We start from the raw sequence: 17,603 nt of genomic DNA on the forward strand, positions 1-17,603 counted from the left end.
AAGTGCAGGGACTACAGGCGTGAGTCACCGCGCCCGGCCTTTTTGTATTTTAACAAGAGTCACTAAATACTTTTTTCTTTAACAATAGCACGTTCTCCAAACCCCTAAGTCCACAGTTTAGTTTTCAGGAAACGATTGGGCCCAGGGTCTACATCATGTTGAGATTTGTGGGTTTAACGCTGAATTTCTGCCCGTTTTTAGGTACATTTTTTAGTGTGAAAGCTTGAACAATTGTTGGGAAAACCTTAGATTTGCCCCCAAAAATGACATTTTACCTTTTCTGCAGGGGAGGCATCAGGGCGCTGTGTTTCAGATCAGGCGTGTAAAAGGCCCTAAATCAGCCTTCTTTCCTTTGGGAAGTCCCTACCACAGGGAAAAGCAGGTGGGAGCAGCGGTCCCCGCCCTCCCTGGAGGCGGGGCGAGGCTGCAGGGCGGGGCTGATTCCAGTGAGGGCCAGGCCTGCGCGCTGAGGACTCACGTGACGTTTTCGCCTCCCGGGACACCGACGCATGCGCATCGTGCTCTGGACCAGGCGGCCGTGGCGCGGGTGGCGGCTGCTGTGGTGGCTGTGGGGACTGAGGCGGTGTAGTACCTTCTTCGGCTAGGGTCGTCCCAGGCTTCGGCTCATGGCATCGAGTGGCATCCTTCGTAAGGTCTGCTGGGGCGGGCTCCTTGAAATTAGCTGGGGGTGGAGGGTGGTTCTTGGGACAAAAAGGGGCCTGACGGGTTTCAGGCCGCGCTGGGGCCGCGGCCTCCCTCTCCCGCCCTGTTTAAGGCCTGGCTCGGACTCAGCGCCCAGCTGTCCATTCCTTTCTCCTTCCCACCTGTTGGGTGGAGCGGTGCAAGGTATTTTTTTCTTAGACCACACGTTTCACTTGTGGGGTGCGTTAGGTAGGGTGGGGAAGTGTTGGGCCTCCTTCGCCTGGATTTAGGAAGAGATTTGGGGGTAATTCTAAAGCCCTTGCTTCTCCGGAGCTGGAACACAGTGAGGCTGGGATGGCTGGAAGTGCAAGGAGCACATTCGCAGCCGCCAGAGGATTGGGAAGATACAATATACATTCTATTACTAAGGCATTTGAACGCCTTGTAGAGCGCGTTCTGCCGTCTGACTACACGAGCAACACTTTAGCGACCCTAAGTCACAGCACTCTAGGCTTTTGGCAGGATAGGGTAGAACAGAAAAAACAGACATCAAATATCTTGGTAAGATATTTTAAGGGAATTTGTTTAAGAATGTTCAACTTTGGTAATTAGAGACCAGCACTGGTATTTTTCTCACTCTAAAATCACATCTTTATGTTAATTAATACTTGAAGTTAATAAATAATACTCTTCAGTGTATTATTGATGATGCCATAATACCATGTAAATTTATGCCGATTCAAATGTTATTTTTTCTTGTGATACTCATTTGGCCTTCTGTTTGAGGACTTCAGATTATTTCTTTAGCAATTGATTTAATCTGTTCAGAAATAAAATTTGCTACAGCTGAGAAAGTGTGAGACTTGAGAAATAAGTTTCGGACAGGGAAGTATAGAGTTCATGTTGGAACTTAAGTGTTTTTGGGTCTATGGGAGCTTAAATGGAGTGAAAAGAACAAGCGTCTACTGTCAGGTTTCCCTCCTCCCTTTAGATTTATAACCTCATTCTACAGTTGCAAAAGTTGGAACTTTCCACTGTTCACTCTTTAGCAAGGATAAAGTAGTGGAAAGGAGTTCTGTAAAGGAGTTCTGTTAAAGAAGACTAGTACTTAGATTGAGAATTCTGGTAGGGGTTGAGCATAGATGTCTAAAAGTAGATGGTAGGAGACACTATTTGTTTAAAGTCTCAGAATATTTTTACTTTCTTATCTTATAATTGAATAAGAAAGATGATGTTTAAAAGTCAAATGTCAAATGATAAAAATTGTGTGTGCTGTTTTCTGTGGTATGTTTTAACAAATCTCCATGGAAGATAGGACTTTTTAAAAAAATTGAAAGTAGCCAAAGGAGGAAGAAAGTAGTATAGTTCCAGCCAAATGGTAAGTTTTCCAAAGATCTGAAGATGAGGTAGACATTTATGTAAATACGTATGCAAAGTCTAGTTTCTAGAACACAGTGCTTAGTATGTGGAGACTTTAAAAAGTCCGCCTGTGGCTACTTAGCCTACTTTGCCCCTAAAAACAGCCGCCAAAACCGTTGGTTATGATAGTCTCTTTTCTTCCTACATCCCAAATCTCTAGATTGCCTTATTTGTGAATGAGACACAAAGTGATTCGTGTATTGCAAAGCTACTTGATTTGCTCTACCCAAAACTCCTTTCAGTCTTTAGTGATGACTTCAGATTTTTATATATTGCTCTGTTTGTGAAAAAGAATAGTCAGTAGTATAATTTTTAAGTACATCTAAAGGAATAAGGGGCATATAGATAATAAAAAAAAATAAGATATTAGATCAAATGTCCCATTTTTAATTAAGTGTTGGTAATTGAAGTTATCCTCCAAAAGACCTTTTAAATTTTAGGATGGCATAATTGCCACAGAAATGTTTAAGGTATGTCATAACTATACTAAACGTGAAAGGTATGATAAATGTATTTTTTATATACTGCATAATCACTTTATGTTTCCTTTTATACTCGTGTACTTTGTGCCTATCATGATTTTATAATAAAGTGTAATGTATGTAGTGAAAAGGAATCTACTGGTTTGGTGAGTTGAAAAAAGGAGGACTTTTGTTAGTCTGGGGGAACAGCTTGTGTCAAGGCTCAGGAAGGAAGAATCTAAGGGGTTCTGGAAATGGCAATGAGGAGGAGTATTGTAAGATTTTGGAAAGTTAAGTTGGGACTGGATATATCATTCAGAGATGTTATGCTGTTACATAGCAAGTATTATTTTAGGTTCTAGGGGGACAGCAGTGAACAAAACTGATAAGGCCTCTTTCTCAATGAATTTATTTATTTATTTTCCTTTTACTCCTGTTGAGCTGTTATCAGGGAATTTAATTTTCAAGTAATGTTAGTTTATCTGTAGCAGTAGTGCAGCAGTGTTTCTCAAAATTTTTTACTGCAGTCCACAATAAGATGTTCATGGACATCACTAACTCAGTAAACAGTTAAATTGTGTGTGCTTCAACAATATGCCCTTAATGTGTGCATGCACTCTGGTATATATATTTTTCTATATTTAAAAAATGAGGGGCTGGGTGCAGTGGCTCACGCCTATAATCCCAGCACTTTGGGAGGCCGATTTGGGTGGATCACGAGGTCAAGAGATTGAGACCATCCTGGTCAACAAGGTGAAACCCTGTCTCTACTAAAAATACAAAAATTAGCTGGGCATGGTGGCGTATGCCTGTAGTCCCAGCTACTCGGAAGGCTGAGGCAGGAGAATTGCTTGAACCCAGGAGGCGGAGGTTGCTGTGAGCCGAGATCACACCTTTACACTCCAGCCTGGGTAACAAGAGCGAAACTCCGTCTCAAAAAAAAAAAAAAAAAAAAAATGAGGACTGGGCACAGTGGCTCATGCCTGTAATCCCAGCACTTTCGGAGGCTGAGACTGGGCGGATCACTAGGTCAAGAGATAGAGACCATCCTGGCCAACATGGTGAAACCCCGTCTCTACTAAAAATACAAAAATTTGCTGGCTGTGGTAGTGTGCACCTATATAGTCCCAACTACTCCAGAGGCTGAGGCAGGAGAATTGCTTGAACCCAGGAGGCAGAGGTTGCAGTGAGTCTAGATTGCGCTACTGCACTCCAGCCTGGTGACAGAGCAAGACTCCTTCTCAAAAAAAATAAAAAGAGAAGCTGGTTTGAAGCAATCTGCAGTTTGAAAAACATTGATCTAGAGGAGAGAAAATAATTAAAGTATAACATTAGTAGTGTGAATGGAAAGAAGGGGATAGTTAATTTTTTAAGGTGTATTATCATGCTCTGTTGCCCAGGTTGGAGTGCACTGACATGGTCGGCTCACTACAGCCTCTACCTCCCTGGGCTCAGATAATCCTCCTGCCTCAGCTTCCCAAGTTGCTGGGACCACAGGCATGTGCCACCATACCCAGATAGTTTTTAAATTTTTTTGTGGAGACGGAGTTTCCCTCTGATGCCCAGGTTGATCTTGAGCGCATGAACTCGAGCAGTCCTCTTACCTCGACTTCCCAGAGTGCTAGGTGATTACATGTGTGAGCCACTGCATGCATGGCCCAGAGTGTATTATTATTTTTGATTGACAGATCATAATTATATACATTTTGGGGTAGGGGATCATTCATTTTTATACCAAGATATGTTTGATTATTTTGTGAATGAGGCTTAGAGGGGTTATGTAATTGGCTCACAGTTCCCTAATGTGTAGCCAGAAGTCTGTTCTTTGGCCTCTAAAGCCCAAACACTTACCACTTTCCATATGGTTATGAAAGCAGTATACTGGGTTTTAGTATGGATGACTGAAGACTGTTATTTGTTTAGTGTTCAATGAATTGAGTGTATACTAGGCCTCCAGGTGTACTATATCCTTATGTATGGGTAGGTCTTGTCCTTACTCTCAAGAAACATGTAATCTGGTAGAGAAGATACACATTGAACAAGTATCACAAATGTGTTATGTGCTATGGAGAAAAAAATGCTGTGGGGGCATGATTGGAGGCAACCTAACTTATTTGGGGGTATGAGGACAATTTTCAGGAAGTGATATTAAACTTGGCCCACTGTGATGATGGCATTTCTTATGTCAATTTTGGATTAATCATGAAAACAACTACCCTCTGAGCAATTGTTGAAAAAAAATTAGAAAGTAAACTTTGCCCAGAAGATTAGGCTTTAGTCAGTTTGAAGGCACTGAGTCAGAGTGTGGGGTGGGGTAAAGGAATAAGAAAGCATCCAGGTAGAAGAAACTGCGTATACTAAGGTTCTGAAGCTGAAAGGAGTGGAATTGGAAAAAAACAGAAAATAAAACTCAACAGAAATAGAATCTCTGGGCTGTACAAGTTAGTAGAGAAGAGGCAAGAGTTTTGGTGTTAGGATGAGGTTGAATTTTGGCTCTGTTTCTTACCATTAGTATAAATTTAGACAAGTTGTCTAACCTCAGTGAATTTTGGTTTTGTCATCCTTAAAAGGGAAGGTAGCATTTACAAAATATTTGCTCAATAAATATCATCTATTATTATCATTGATAGCTAGTAATTGAAATTAGAGCAGTGCAGATTATATTCTTCATTCATTCTTAAGTCTTAAGTAATGAGTGTCTTTGTGTGCCAGGCAACTCAGTATACAATAGCTGAATTACATGTGTATGTGTATTATTACATTAAACTATCATAAAACAATATACTTTTACTATGCAAAGCGCTGTGCTAAATTTTTTTCTATTTTCCATTTGAAGAAGGGATAAGAAACTGGTTTGAAGCAATCTGCAGTTTAAAAATTACTGATACAGTGGAGAGATGATGATTACTTAGCCCCTTATTAGAGATATGATATGCAAATATTTTCTCCCATTCTGTAGGTTGCCTTTTCACTCTGCTGATTGTGTCCTTTGATGCACAAAGACTTTTAAGTTTGATATCGTCCTGTTTGTCTATTTTTGGTTTTGTTTGCCTGTGCTTTTGGCATTATCCAAGAATTCATTGCCAAACCCAGTATCATTAAGCTTTCCCCTACGTTTTCTTCTAGGAGTTTTATAGTTTTAGGTTTTACATTTAGGTCTTTACTCCATCTTGACTTAATTTTTACGTGTAGTGTAAGATGAGGGTCTAACTTCATTCTATTGCATGTGGATATTCAGTTTTCCAAGCACCATTTGAAGAGATGATCCCTTCCTCATTGAATAGTCTTAGCACTTTGTTGAGGGCCATTTGACAAGGGAGTTTATTTCTGGGTTTTCTATTCCATTGGTCTATTTGGCTGTTTTTATGTCAGTGTCACACTTGTTTTCTTTCTTTCTTTTGAGGCAGGGTCTGGCTCTGTCGCCCAGGCTGGAGTACAGTGGCACGATCACAATTCACTGCAGCTTTGACTCCCCAGGCTCAATCCTCCCTCTTCAGCGTCTGGCTAATTTTTTAATTTTTTGTAGAGAATGGGTTTTGCCATGTTGCCCGGGCTGGTCTGGAACTCATGGGTGATCTGCCTGCTCACCTTCCCAAAGTGGTGAGATGACAGACAGGAGCCACCAGGCCTGGCCCATTTTCTTTCTTTTAATAGCTATTCTGTACCCTTTCCCATTTTATGTTGCTAGCTGAAAGTTGTTGGTTGTCGTTAAGAGTAAACTGGTAATGATTGACATATAAAGAATATGTCGGAGTAACTCTAAAAAATAACTTTAGTGTATTATTTTGGCTCTGTGATTTATGAAGTAATTATCAAAATGATCTCTATAAGCATAAGGCTGATGTTCTTAAATCTTTTTACAACGCTGTGATTGCAGGGTGTGGAGTAATTGACAGTCTCTGAAGATGCAGGGGTGTGGTAAATTTGCTGATTCCAGAAGAAACCCTTATGTCTCAAGTATGAAGTTAGATTGAGGTAGCTAGTTAATGACTCAGAATATATTAGTCTATAGTGTTTTTTGTTTTTAAACTGAGCTCTGAAATATAAAACCACATACTGATGACTAATTTGCATGTGGAAAATTAATCTTGAAATGTATCTTTTTCTTTAAAGGAAGGGAGGAAAAGCAAAATAAGTTTACAAGTTACTTTGCCTTTTCCTAGGGCCTGAAGTGGTTAAACTTGGAAAAGTTGTGACATTAAGCATTCATTCAACTAGAAGGGAACTTACTTTTTCTTTTTCTGGTAGTCTAATACTTTGGATTCTCTTTTGTTATGCATTGGCTAGATTTGCATTTTGTATAATTTCTTCTCAAATTCTCGTGTCCATAATCTGGCTGTCTGCTACTTATTCTGCTTTTACCCTTCTACTTCTCAGTACCAACCGCTTCATTCTGGTCATTCTTTCTCTCTCTTACCTTTCCAGTCATCATTTCTACCTTCTTGTCTGCTGTCAAGAAGAGTTGTTTAATGGGTTGTTCCACATTCTAGAATAGTTTACCATTCTTCATCCATTATTCCATGATTTTTCAAAGTTAATTATATTTTATGAAGGTTTTCATCTATTGATTACTGTCGTTTTCAAATGACTTTTTTCTAATCTTTGACTTTACTTCATTTGAAAGCTTATCTCTAAATGTGTGTGTGGTGTGTTTTGTGTGCTTGCTCTTTCTCTACATGGTCAATAGACCTTAGTGAGTGAGAACTTTATCTTACACTGATATGTCACTACAAGGAATGTAATATAATGCTGGACCTCCATCAGGCATTGAAAATTTTTCGTCTACATCTCCCCCTCCCACCGTGTCCCAGTTTTTCCATTCATATTTTTGTATATTCCATAGATTTACCTGGTTATAGCTGATTCTTCCAGTGGCATTCAGATTCAGAAGATCTTTTGATTTAACATTTAAAATGTATTCTCTCTTAGGAAAAAAAAAATGGCTTCATACTATTTTGTTCTTTTTCTTTTTTTTCTTGTTTTTAGTAGAATCTTACTCTGTCTCCAAGGCTGGAGTGCAGTGATTGTAGCTCACTGCAGCTTTGAACTGCTGGTCAGTCAAGTAATTCTCCCACCTCAACCTCCTCAGTAGCTAGGACTGTAGGCACACGCCACTGCGCCCAGCTAATTTTTAAATTTTTTTGTAGTGACAGAATCTCACTTTGTTGCCCAGGATGGTCTGGAACACCTGGCTTCAAGCGATCCACCCACCTTGGCCTCTCAGAGTTTTGGGATTATAGGCATGAGCCACCTTGTCTAAGCATGCTACATTTTGAAATGGTGAAAATATTTTAAAATCTGGATTTTGTATCTGTGTCACAATTTCAGAGAGGTCACACACACACACACGCCCCCAAATGTAAAACTAATATAACAAACTTATAATAACACTTTACAATGTATTTTGCAAATATCTGATTTTCTTAGTTTACAAAGAGTGTATACAGACCAATAAGAAAAAAGTTAGTAATGAACAAAAAATAATGGACAAAAGATGTGAAAAGGCAATACGAAAAAAAGAAATAAAAATTTTACTTCACTCGTAAAGAAATGTAAATCAAAATGAGGTGCTACTTTGTTAAAAAAAATTGGATGAGCAAGTGATACCTAGTGTTGATGAGGATATAAAGCAATGGATAGTCTCATGCACTATTGATGGGTGAATTGGTTAGGAATTCATTTTGTCTCCAAGTTATAGAAAACTTGTATATTGATAGGAGTTTAAACAAATAGGAATTTATTTCCTCACACAATAGGAAGGTGGCATTTTGTTAGCAGCTTGATGATGTCAGGGTTGGTATTTCTTAATTTTCTTGGTCAATCCCTTATAGACTACTTTATGTACATAAGTTGTTTCAGATATGGTCAAATCCAAGGTAAGAATACATTGGTAGAAGGAAGAACCACATTAGTTGTGATTGTCCCTTCTTATCAAAAAAGCAGGATCTTTCTCAGAGCTCTGCAGCAGATGTTCTTTTCAGTTTTCTGGTCACTTACATGAGATTAATTATATTGCTGCTTTGAATGAAATCAGTCTTTTGTTAGTAAGGAAATTACTAATAGTGAGAGGGGATGTTGGGTAGGCAACTAAAAGTGTCTGCCAGATTACTAGCGCAACTTTTCCAGAGATAAATCGTTAGCATCTTCCCAAATTTAATACATGCTTATTATTTGATCCAGAAGTTACACTGTTCAGAGTTTACCCACAAATAAGTTTCTGTTTTTTTGGAATTATTTAGATTATTTGGTAGAAGTATAACTTTCTTGGCCTTTACCTAGACCTCAGAATCACTGGAGTAGGTAAGGAAGCTATATTAGTTTTAAACAGCTTACTAGTTGACTTGTTTGGAGCTAGATTTGCAAATTTCTGCATAGATGATAATGAAACCCAAATTTTTAAAGTATGGTAGTCATAAAATTGTAAAAAAAAAAAAGTATCCAGTCAAGCTATAGCTGGCTTTTTAAAAAAATAGCAGAAAAGTTCTCCACCCAATTCAGTTAAATAATTGCAGATAAGCAAAAAGAATAAAGCATACCTCACTTTTGTATGGAAAACAACTGTTAACACCAGCTGACAGTTTCATTGTATTTTATGTGGTGTAAATCCTTACAAATCTGTGAGTGCATGTATGTATGCATATATATGTATTTTTAAAATACTGGCTGGGCGAGGTGTCTCATGCCTGTAATTCCAGCACTTTGGGAGGCCAAGGCAGGTGGACCACATGAGGTCAGGAGTTCGAGACCAGCCTGGACCACATGGTGAAACCCTGTCTCTACTAAAAATACAAAAATTAGCTGAGCATGGTGGTGTGTGCCTGTAATCCAAGCTAGAGTGGCTGAGGCTGGAGTATTGCTTGATCCTGGGAGGCAGAGGTTGCAGTAAGCCGAGATTGTGCCACTGCACTCCAACCTGGGCAACAGAGCAGGACTCCATTTTAAAAAATAAGAATTATACACACACACACACAAACACACACACGTATAATATATGTATGTGTAATGGATATTTTTCTGTATCAGTGCAGATATACATATTTCCTTTTTAATTCTTATTATTCCATTATATAAGTATACCATTTATTAAAGCATCTTTTTCTTAATATACCCTCCCTTTTTGCTGTACGACAGTGCTGGTAATGAATGCCCTGAAACAAATATTTGACCTTTTCTGATGATTCCCATAGTATAAAATATGCTCAGTTGACAGTTGGTATGTGGTACACTCATCATTTTGGTTTGTATCTTTATTAGTAAAGATATAATCCTTTTATATATTTATTGGTCATTTGCATTTCTTCCTTTGCATTATTGTCTTTACAGTTTTAATCATCTTTTTAATGAACTGTACTATTAATATATTAAGTAGTAGTGTATTCCAGGTATATTTTAAGAGTAAATCAACTTTATAGTCTGCTTAATTTTGAGAATAATCCCTCATTTAAAAAAAAACCAGACATGCCCTATAATTTAATGATTTGGTTTTCATTTAAGCTGTTAGAGAAAGAGATGAAGGTAATTATGAAAATACGTTGTGGTACTACCTTAAAGCGATAATTCTTTATCTTATAGCCTTAAAAATTAGATGACATAATTTTAAATATGTTATGCAGTTATTATCCAGATTGTAAGCCTTTCTCAAATATGTTTTTTAGAGGTAGGGTGGTGTTCTGTTGCCCAGGCTGGAGTACTGTAGCATGGTCAGAGCTTAGGCAGCCTCAAACTCCTGGGCTCAAGTGATCTTCCTGACTCAGCGTCTCCTGAGTAGCTGGGACTACGGCTTTGTGTCACCATGTCTGGCTCTTTAAATGTGTTTTTTATTCACTTTAAAAATTACTTTTTAATTTTTAAAACCATAATTTGTATCTTTTATAATAAAATTGAAACCTAGCTGTCAGGATTTAAAATTCATAAGTACATAAATATATTTAAGCAATATGGTTTTCTCTTTTCTAAAACTTTATCCTAGCTAAGTGATGAACTTCCTTTTGCAATGTTTAAAACCATGACCAGAATTTTTGTCAGTTTTACTTTTAGCCTGCAGAACAGTTATTAGAGATAGGCTGTTTTCCAGTGATTGATAGCAAGGTAGTATTCAGGCACTGAATCAGATTCTTACCTAAATAAGAGACATTGAATTTTAAACAGTATTTCTTCATTAAGTAGCAGGCAGAGTCCTTTTTTTTTTTTTTTTTTTTTTAATGAATGAGGTAACAAATCCATAGTTACTTGGATTTTATTCAAATACCAACAACAAAATGGTAGTTTTGTCAATAATTTATAATTTTATTTATCATATAAAAAGCTAATGAACCTTCTGATTCTGACTTGTAGGGGAGATTAAGAATCAAATTCATGTTTCTTTAATACTAAATTGGGCTTTTTAAAAGGGTTGTTGAGGCCAAATAATTGTATTGGCATTTGAAAGATATTTCTCTTTTTGTGTTTCCACAGATCATTAACTGAAGACAAAATAAGTAGCTATGCAAAATTCTCACATGGATGAATACAGAAATTCTAGTAATGGCAGCACAGGCAACAGTTCAGAGGTGGTGGTAGAACATCCTGCTGATTTCAGTACTGAGATTATGAATGTTACAGAAATGGAACAGTCACCTGATGACTCTCCCAATGTAAATGCATCTACAGAAGAAAGTGAAATGGCAAGTGCTGTGGACCTTCCAGTGATGCTGACAGAAACAGAAGCAAATTTCCCTCCAGAATATGAAAAATTTTGGAAAACTGTAGAAAATAATCCTCAGGATTTTACAGGCTGGGTATATTTGCTTCAATATGTAGAACAGGAGGTTAGTAACTATTTAAATGGTATCAGAAGGAACAAATAAGTCCTATTAATTTATAATGAAACAGTAGTCCTTATTGTTTTATGATTAAAATCGACTCATAATTTTCAGATGAAGTTGAATAACATTAGGTAGATACATTTTTAGACTTGAAAATAGTTTATAGCTTTTTTATGTTGTGGAGAGTCAGTGGTGTCAAAGCTTAATATTTTGTAATAATTGAAGTATATGTGTGTGTGGAAAATTGCTGAAATACAAAGTTCACAAAATTAGTTCCTTTTGTTTCAATTGCATTAGAAGGAAAAGAGGGCTGCTGCCTCTGTAGGTTTTTTTGTGTGTGTTTTGTTTTGTTTTTTTTTTTTTCCAAGTGAAGGCAAGTTTATTAAGAAAGTAAAGGAGTAAAAGAATGACTTCTCCATTGGCAGAGCAGTCTGTATGTGTAGTTTTTAAGCCTGCCATTTATTTATATTTTTTAGGTAATAACATTTGAAAGGAATAATAAATTTTTTTTGACAGAAATTTCCACAGTATTTAAATACGGTTTTATTTTTGTCAGAATCACTTGATGGCTGCCAGGAAGGCATTTGACAAATTTTTCATACACTATCCGTATTGCTATGGTTACTGGAAAAAGTATGCAGACCTTGAAAAGCGGCACGACAACATTAAACAATCAGATGAGGTGCGTACATCACTGAATAAAGTTATCTCCAATAGGTACTGTAAGCCAATTAATAACAAAACAAAGATTTTTTTTTTTTTTTGGCTGGCAGTACCTACCATTTATGGTCAAACAATTTTTATAGGGTATTTATTTGCATTTGTCACTCTTGTGGCATTTGTAGCTAATATTTTCTCTCTTTGTTGGCAGGTGCGTTAAACCTCTACAGTTTGTCAAGCTTTGCAGTGCAAGCCTCTGTATTACACTGCAGCTTAACAAGTAGGGCAGGGCTTTTCTCTCACTTACATTTATTTCTCATTTTCCAAACAATATAGTTGGTTTGCTAGTCACATTTGCTACGTCTTATTGCATTTTTGGTCAGACGCTGTCATTGATGCTCTAATGGGTCTGTGCCCTATGGTCTGTAACCCAAAGCCTGCCCACACAACCCGGTCAGAATGCAGGGACTGCTGCGCTTTGAAGATCAAGACTCTGCACGTGGGGATCAGAACATTGCCATGTTCTATCCAACCTCCACCCAAATGGTAATGGTAGATTATTTAAACAAAATTCCAGTAATTAGTATTTCTAAGGTTCACCGGATAACACAGTGTTGCCTCTCTGTTAAGAAATAAATAAATATTTGAAGTACAGTTTGCTGTTTTCTTCTTAGGTTTATCGGCGGGGGCTTCAGGCAATACCTCTTAGTGTTGACCTCTGGATACATTATATAAACTTCTTAAAAGAAACATTGGACCCTGGTGATCCTGAGACAAACAATACAATAAGAGGGTATGTGGAACATTGATACTCAAATGTATTTTAAGACACAAATAATTATTCTGATGTTGATAATAGAGCTCATGAAAGCTGAGCTGGAAGTTTTAACTTTTCCATTGTTAAAAAAATAATACATGTAATACACTTATGCTTTATGATTTGAAAATGCAGATAATAAAGCCCTCCTACCTTCCATACCCCTTTCCTTATGTCCCCAATTCCACTCCTCATGATTAATATCTTGGTGTGTGTTCTTTCAGATACAGGTGTATGTACATATTTGTATGTGTATTTTCATATTGCTGTTTGACTTTTTTTATTTAACAATGTTTGGGAATCCCTTCCTGCTATATTTTTAACCATTGCAAAAAGTATTTTATAATGCCAAAGTACTATAATACTTTATTTCACCAAATCCTTATTTATAGGAAGTAATCAGTGCTACAGTGAACATCGCTGTACAAGTCAGTATTTTTGTAGAATGTACTAGAAATGGAGCTTCTGTCAAAGGGAACACACAGCTAAGTTTTATCAAATGTTCCTTCAAAAATGATATCAATTCTTAACTCCCACAATGTATGAAAATAATCATTTTCCCACAGCTGTGCAACATTTTGTTTTACCTCCAGTAGCATCTCTTGATTACTCATCCTGGTTTACCATCTTCTCATAAGCCATTTTTTAATTGCCTGTTGATAGCATTTGCTCATTTTTATTTTATATTATCTTTTTCTTATTGATTACAGTAATTTGTTAATGTGTTTGTTTTTGGTTTTCAAAAGAGCATGTGCATATAGTTTAAGAAGTTAGCTAATGTTAAACTGTAACAAAAAGTAACCCCTCCACCTCCCTTCAAGTATTTTAGCTCTTCTGGCATTTTCCACCATGCGTATAACAGTAGATCTGTATTGCTTTCTTTCTCTCTCTCTCTGTTAGTTGTGGACGTTATGTATCTGTTATGGTAAATGAGAATTTTAACCCACTTACACTCTGTTTTTCCATTCCTTATCTTTCCAGTGTAGCTACAGGATAGGTTTCAATAATCAGCTTCAGTATTTTTTTTAATCATTCTAAATCCATAAATAAGGATGAGCACATGGCTTACACCTGTAATCCCAGCACTTTGGGAGGCTGAGGTGGGGAGGATTGCTTGAGCCTGGGAGGTTGAGGCTGCTTTGAGCCGTGATTACACCATTGCACTCCAACCTGGGTGACAGAGTGCGACCTTGTCTCAAAAACAAACAAACATTAGCTGGGCATGGTGGTTTGTGTCTGTAGTCCCAGCTACTCGAGGCAAGAGAATTGTTTGAACCCAGGAGGCAGTGGTTGTGGTAAGCCAAGATTGTGCCGCTGCACTTGAGCCTGGGTGATAGAATGAGACCCTGTCTCAAAAAAGAGATTAAAAACCTATAAATATTTTTCATTATACTGCCCTTTCATTTTATAACCTTTTGGTTTTTTGTGGAGTTAATTATGCCTCCCCTGCCCATCTGTCTAATTTTCTTTGAACATTTAAGGTTTTTTCATACCTCCAACAGCTTTGTAAAAGGCTTTAAATATAGCTTTCTATACAATCAGACCTGCTAAAAAATATTTTTAAGTACCATTTTTTTCTCTCCTTTGAGTTGTGTCTCCTGGAAACCTTTCTACTATAATCTGGACTGGTCTTCTAGTCTGCTGTACAAGAGTTGTCTTGGGATTTTCTTATCATCATGGTTCTAGGAGTTACCTTTACCTCACTCCTGGGTGAATTTATAAATAGGTCTCACTCTTTCTTGGTTTCATGTCCAGCTTTTAGAAGAGTGTGTCCTATAACTTCTTGTTAAAGGATGCTTGGATGAAAAAATAATTTTAAGGTTTGGTAAGGTACAGAATTTGGAGCTGAAAATTATTTTCTCTTTAGAACTTTGAAGGCATTCTTTATTTCTTTATAGCTTCTGCTATTGCTTTTGAGAAGTCCAGTACCATTCTTCTAGAATAGATTCTCTTTCTATAACATGTTTTCTTGTGGAAGCTTTTAGGGTGTTCTCTTTGGATTTGAGGTAAATGCAGTTTTATAATGATGAGCTTTGATGTGGATTTTCTTTTTCTTACTGTGATTATTGGTGGGTCTTTTTGATCTTAGGTTCTAATGTCCTTTTATTCTTAGAAATACTCTTATTATGGATATTCTTATTTTGACAGTTTCTTTGCCTTGATTTTCTCTGTTGTTTTTAATAGTTGGCTATAGGACCTCCTCTTAATTATTCTTTTCTTCTTCCTATTTTTCATCTCTTAGACCTTGTCTAGCTTTTTGAGGTATTTCTTCACCCTATTGGATTTTAAACATCTTCCATCAGATTCTTAATATCCAAGAATCTTTCTTGTTCTCTAAATGTTCCTTACTCTTCAATTCTCGTTTCATGGCTGCGTATCTTTTTGTTGTTTCTTTGACAATACAAAAGAAAGTTGAGGTTTCTTCTGTTCTCAGCACTATTTCCTATGAAATTTTTCTGTTTACTCATTTTCATCTCTGAGATATCTGATCTCTGGATTTCTGTTCCTATTACAGATTAGTAATTTTCTTAGATGAATTTAGCTGAAAGACCCACGAGATTTTAGGCTTATTAAGAAACATCAAGCAGGTTGGGCACGGTGACTCAGGCTTGTAATCCCAGCACTTAGAGAGGCTGAGGGAGGCAGATCACCTGAGGTCAGGAGTTTGAGACCAGCCTGGCCAATATGGTGAAACGCTGTCTCTACTTAAAATATAAAACAGCTGAGCATGGTTGCAGGCGTCTGTAATCTCAGCTACTCAGGAGACTGAGGTAGGAGAATTGCTTGAACCTGGAAGGCGGAGGTTGCAGTTAGCTGAAATCGTGATACTGCACTCCTGCCTGGGTGACAGAGTGAGACTCTGTCTAAAATTAAAAAAAAAAAAAGCTATATGGAAGCACTGTGTGTTTTGTATGGAGCATTGTCAGTTGGCCTGTAGGGTTTCACGGTAGCATAATCATGTGGCCACTCTGATTTTTGCTGGTAGACTCCCAGTGATAGTAACCTTATATCTTATTCCTGAGCCAAGCAGTTTCTTTAGAAAAAGATAATTTGATTTACCTGGGGAAGGGAAACCTAGCTTCTGAAATCCCCACAGCTGGGCAGGAAAGTTGAAGATTTCTCACCATTCATTAAGCAGACCTTCTAAACGTTCTGTCTTTATTTCATTACCTCCTTCTTCCCCTTTCCTCCATACTTTTTTCAGTGTCTGGTTAATTTTCTGAATCCTTTGGGGTTCTGTAGGGACAGTAACATCTATTTTATTCTTTTGAAAACCTTACACCAAATACGCACATGCATATATGCACAGACACACATACATGCTCTTCTTTCATTTCTACATTAAACATATTCATTTATCGCCATATTAAACATATTTCCTCCAGTAATGGTATGTCTTTAACTTTGTTTATGGTGTCTTTTATCATATGGAGTTTTATTTTTCCTTTATGTGCTGCTGTTTTAATTCTTACTGGTTTCTGAGTTTTGTGCCTATTTAGCCAAAAATGTATAAATCCTGTATTTTGTTCTGACTTTTTTATAGTTTTTTGCTTGTTCATTTATCTGACTTTAATTTCTATCTGTCTCGAGATAGACGTTAGACTTTCATATTTTTCCGCTGTTGAATTAAAATATCTCCTATATTATACACTAAATACTCAAACACATTGATCTCTTTTTGTTTTCTTTGCCTCTGTACTACTGATCCATTTTTCTGTTAACCTGGCCAGTGCCAAATGTGTAATTACTATAGCTTCCTAGTTTCTTATATTATCTTTCAGGACAATGCCTGCTGCATTGTCCTTTTACAAAGATATTTTGCATTTTTGTATACTAGATGAACAGTAGAACTTGATTTTTCTTGTTCCACTCAAAATTTTTTAGAGCTTTATTAAAATTGTGGTTTAACTTAGTATATTTTTAAACTTTTAAAAAATCTCTCTTAATTTTAAGGTACTTATCTTGAAAGTATGTATCTAAAAGCTTTATTCCATTGGAGTATTAAATCCAGTGATTAAAATTGCTTACAGAAATCTCTCGACATGACTAGGTATTTTAAAGTACTTTGTAACAAATCTTTTTTTTTTTTTCTTGGAGACGGAGTATTGCTCTTGTCATCCAGGCTGGAGTGCAATGGTGTGGTTTCAGCTCACTGCAACCCCACCTCCCAGATTCAAGTGATTCTGGTTTCAGCTCACTGCAACCCCCCCTCCCAGATTCAAGTGATTCTTGTGCCTCAGACTCCAGAGTAGCTGGGATTACAGACATGTACCACAACACCTGGCTAAGTTTTGTATTTTTAGTAGAAATGGGGTTTTGCCATGTTGGCAAGGCTGGTCTCAAACTCCTGGCCTCATGTGCTGGGATTATGGGTATGATTCATTGTGCCCAGCCTGTGATAAACTTTAATAATAGAATTTTAGAATTGAGAAGGTCTTTTGAGAGGTTTAAAATGTATAGTTATTATCTTACAAGGCAGCTGGATTCCTTGATGGAGTGTTATTTTTGCTTGAAAATATTTTTTTTTTTTGAGACGGGGTCTCTGTTGCCCAATCTGGAGTGCAATCATGTGATCTCGGCTCACTGCAACCTCTGCCTCCCAGGTTCAAGTGATTCTCCCACATCAGCCTCCAAGTAGTTGAGATTACAGGCATCTGCCATCATGCCCAGCTAATTTTTGTAGAGACAGGGTTTCACCATGTTGGTCAGGCTGATCTTGAACTCCTGACCTCAGGTGATCCGCCCACCTTGGCCTCCCAAAGTGCTGGAATTACAGGCATGAACCACCGTACCTGGTGA

At 37.3% G+C, this 17,603-nt stretch overlaps 1 protein-coding gene and 1 non-coding gene across 3 annotated transcripts in view; both read left to right on the top strand.

Moving 5' to 3' along the window:
• Positions 1–538: 538 nt before the first annotated feature.
• PRPF39 (pre-mRNA processing factor 39) overlaps positions 539–17,603 on the top strand; it is a 32,069-nt gene continuing 15,004 nt past the window's right edge. The window contains exons 1-4 of one of the 2 annotated variants that reach the window (XM_012456284.2): positions 539–653; positions 10,977–11,329; positions 11,883–12,008; positions 12,661–12,779. In XM_012456284.2, the coding sequence (XP_012311707.1) occupies positions 11,006–11,329; positions 11,883–12,008; positions 12,661–12,779 (569 nt within the window). In that variant the 5' untranslated portion in view covers positions 539–653; positions 10,977–11,005. Of the gene's footprint in view, positions 654–10,976; positions 11,330–11,882; positions 12,009–12,197; positions 12,267–12,369; positions 12,533–12,660; positions 12,780–17,603 lie in introns of those variants that run through there. The other variant, XM_064365833.1, reaches the window with a different exon arrangement.
• LOC135270464 (small nucleolar RNA SNORD58) lies at positions 4,685–4,750 on the top strand. Its single transcript, XR_010338638.1, has one exon. It is a non-coding gene; the product is annotated as a small nucleolar RNA SNORD58 (small nucleolar RNA).

Source organism: Aotus nancymaae, unplaced genomic scaffold, assembly GCF_030222135.1.
Source record: "Aotus nancymaae isolate 86718 unplaced genomic scaffold, 86718_ANA_hifiasm-v0.15.2.pri h1tg000062l, whole genome shotgun sequence".
Taxonomy (NCBI): Eukaryota; Metazoa; Chordata; class Mammalia; order Primates; family Aotidae; genus Aotus; species Aotus nancymaae.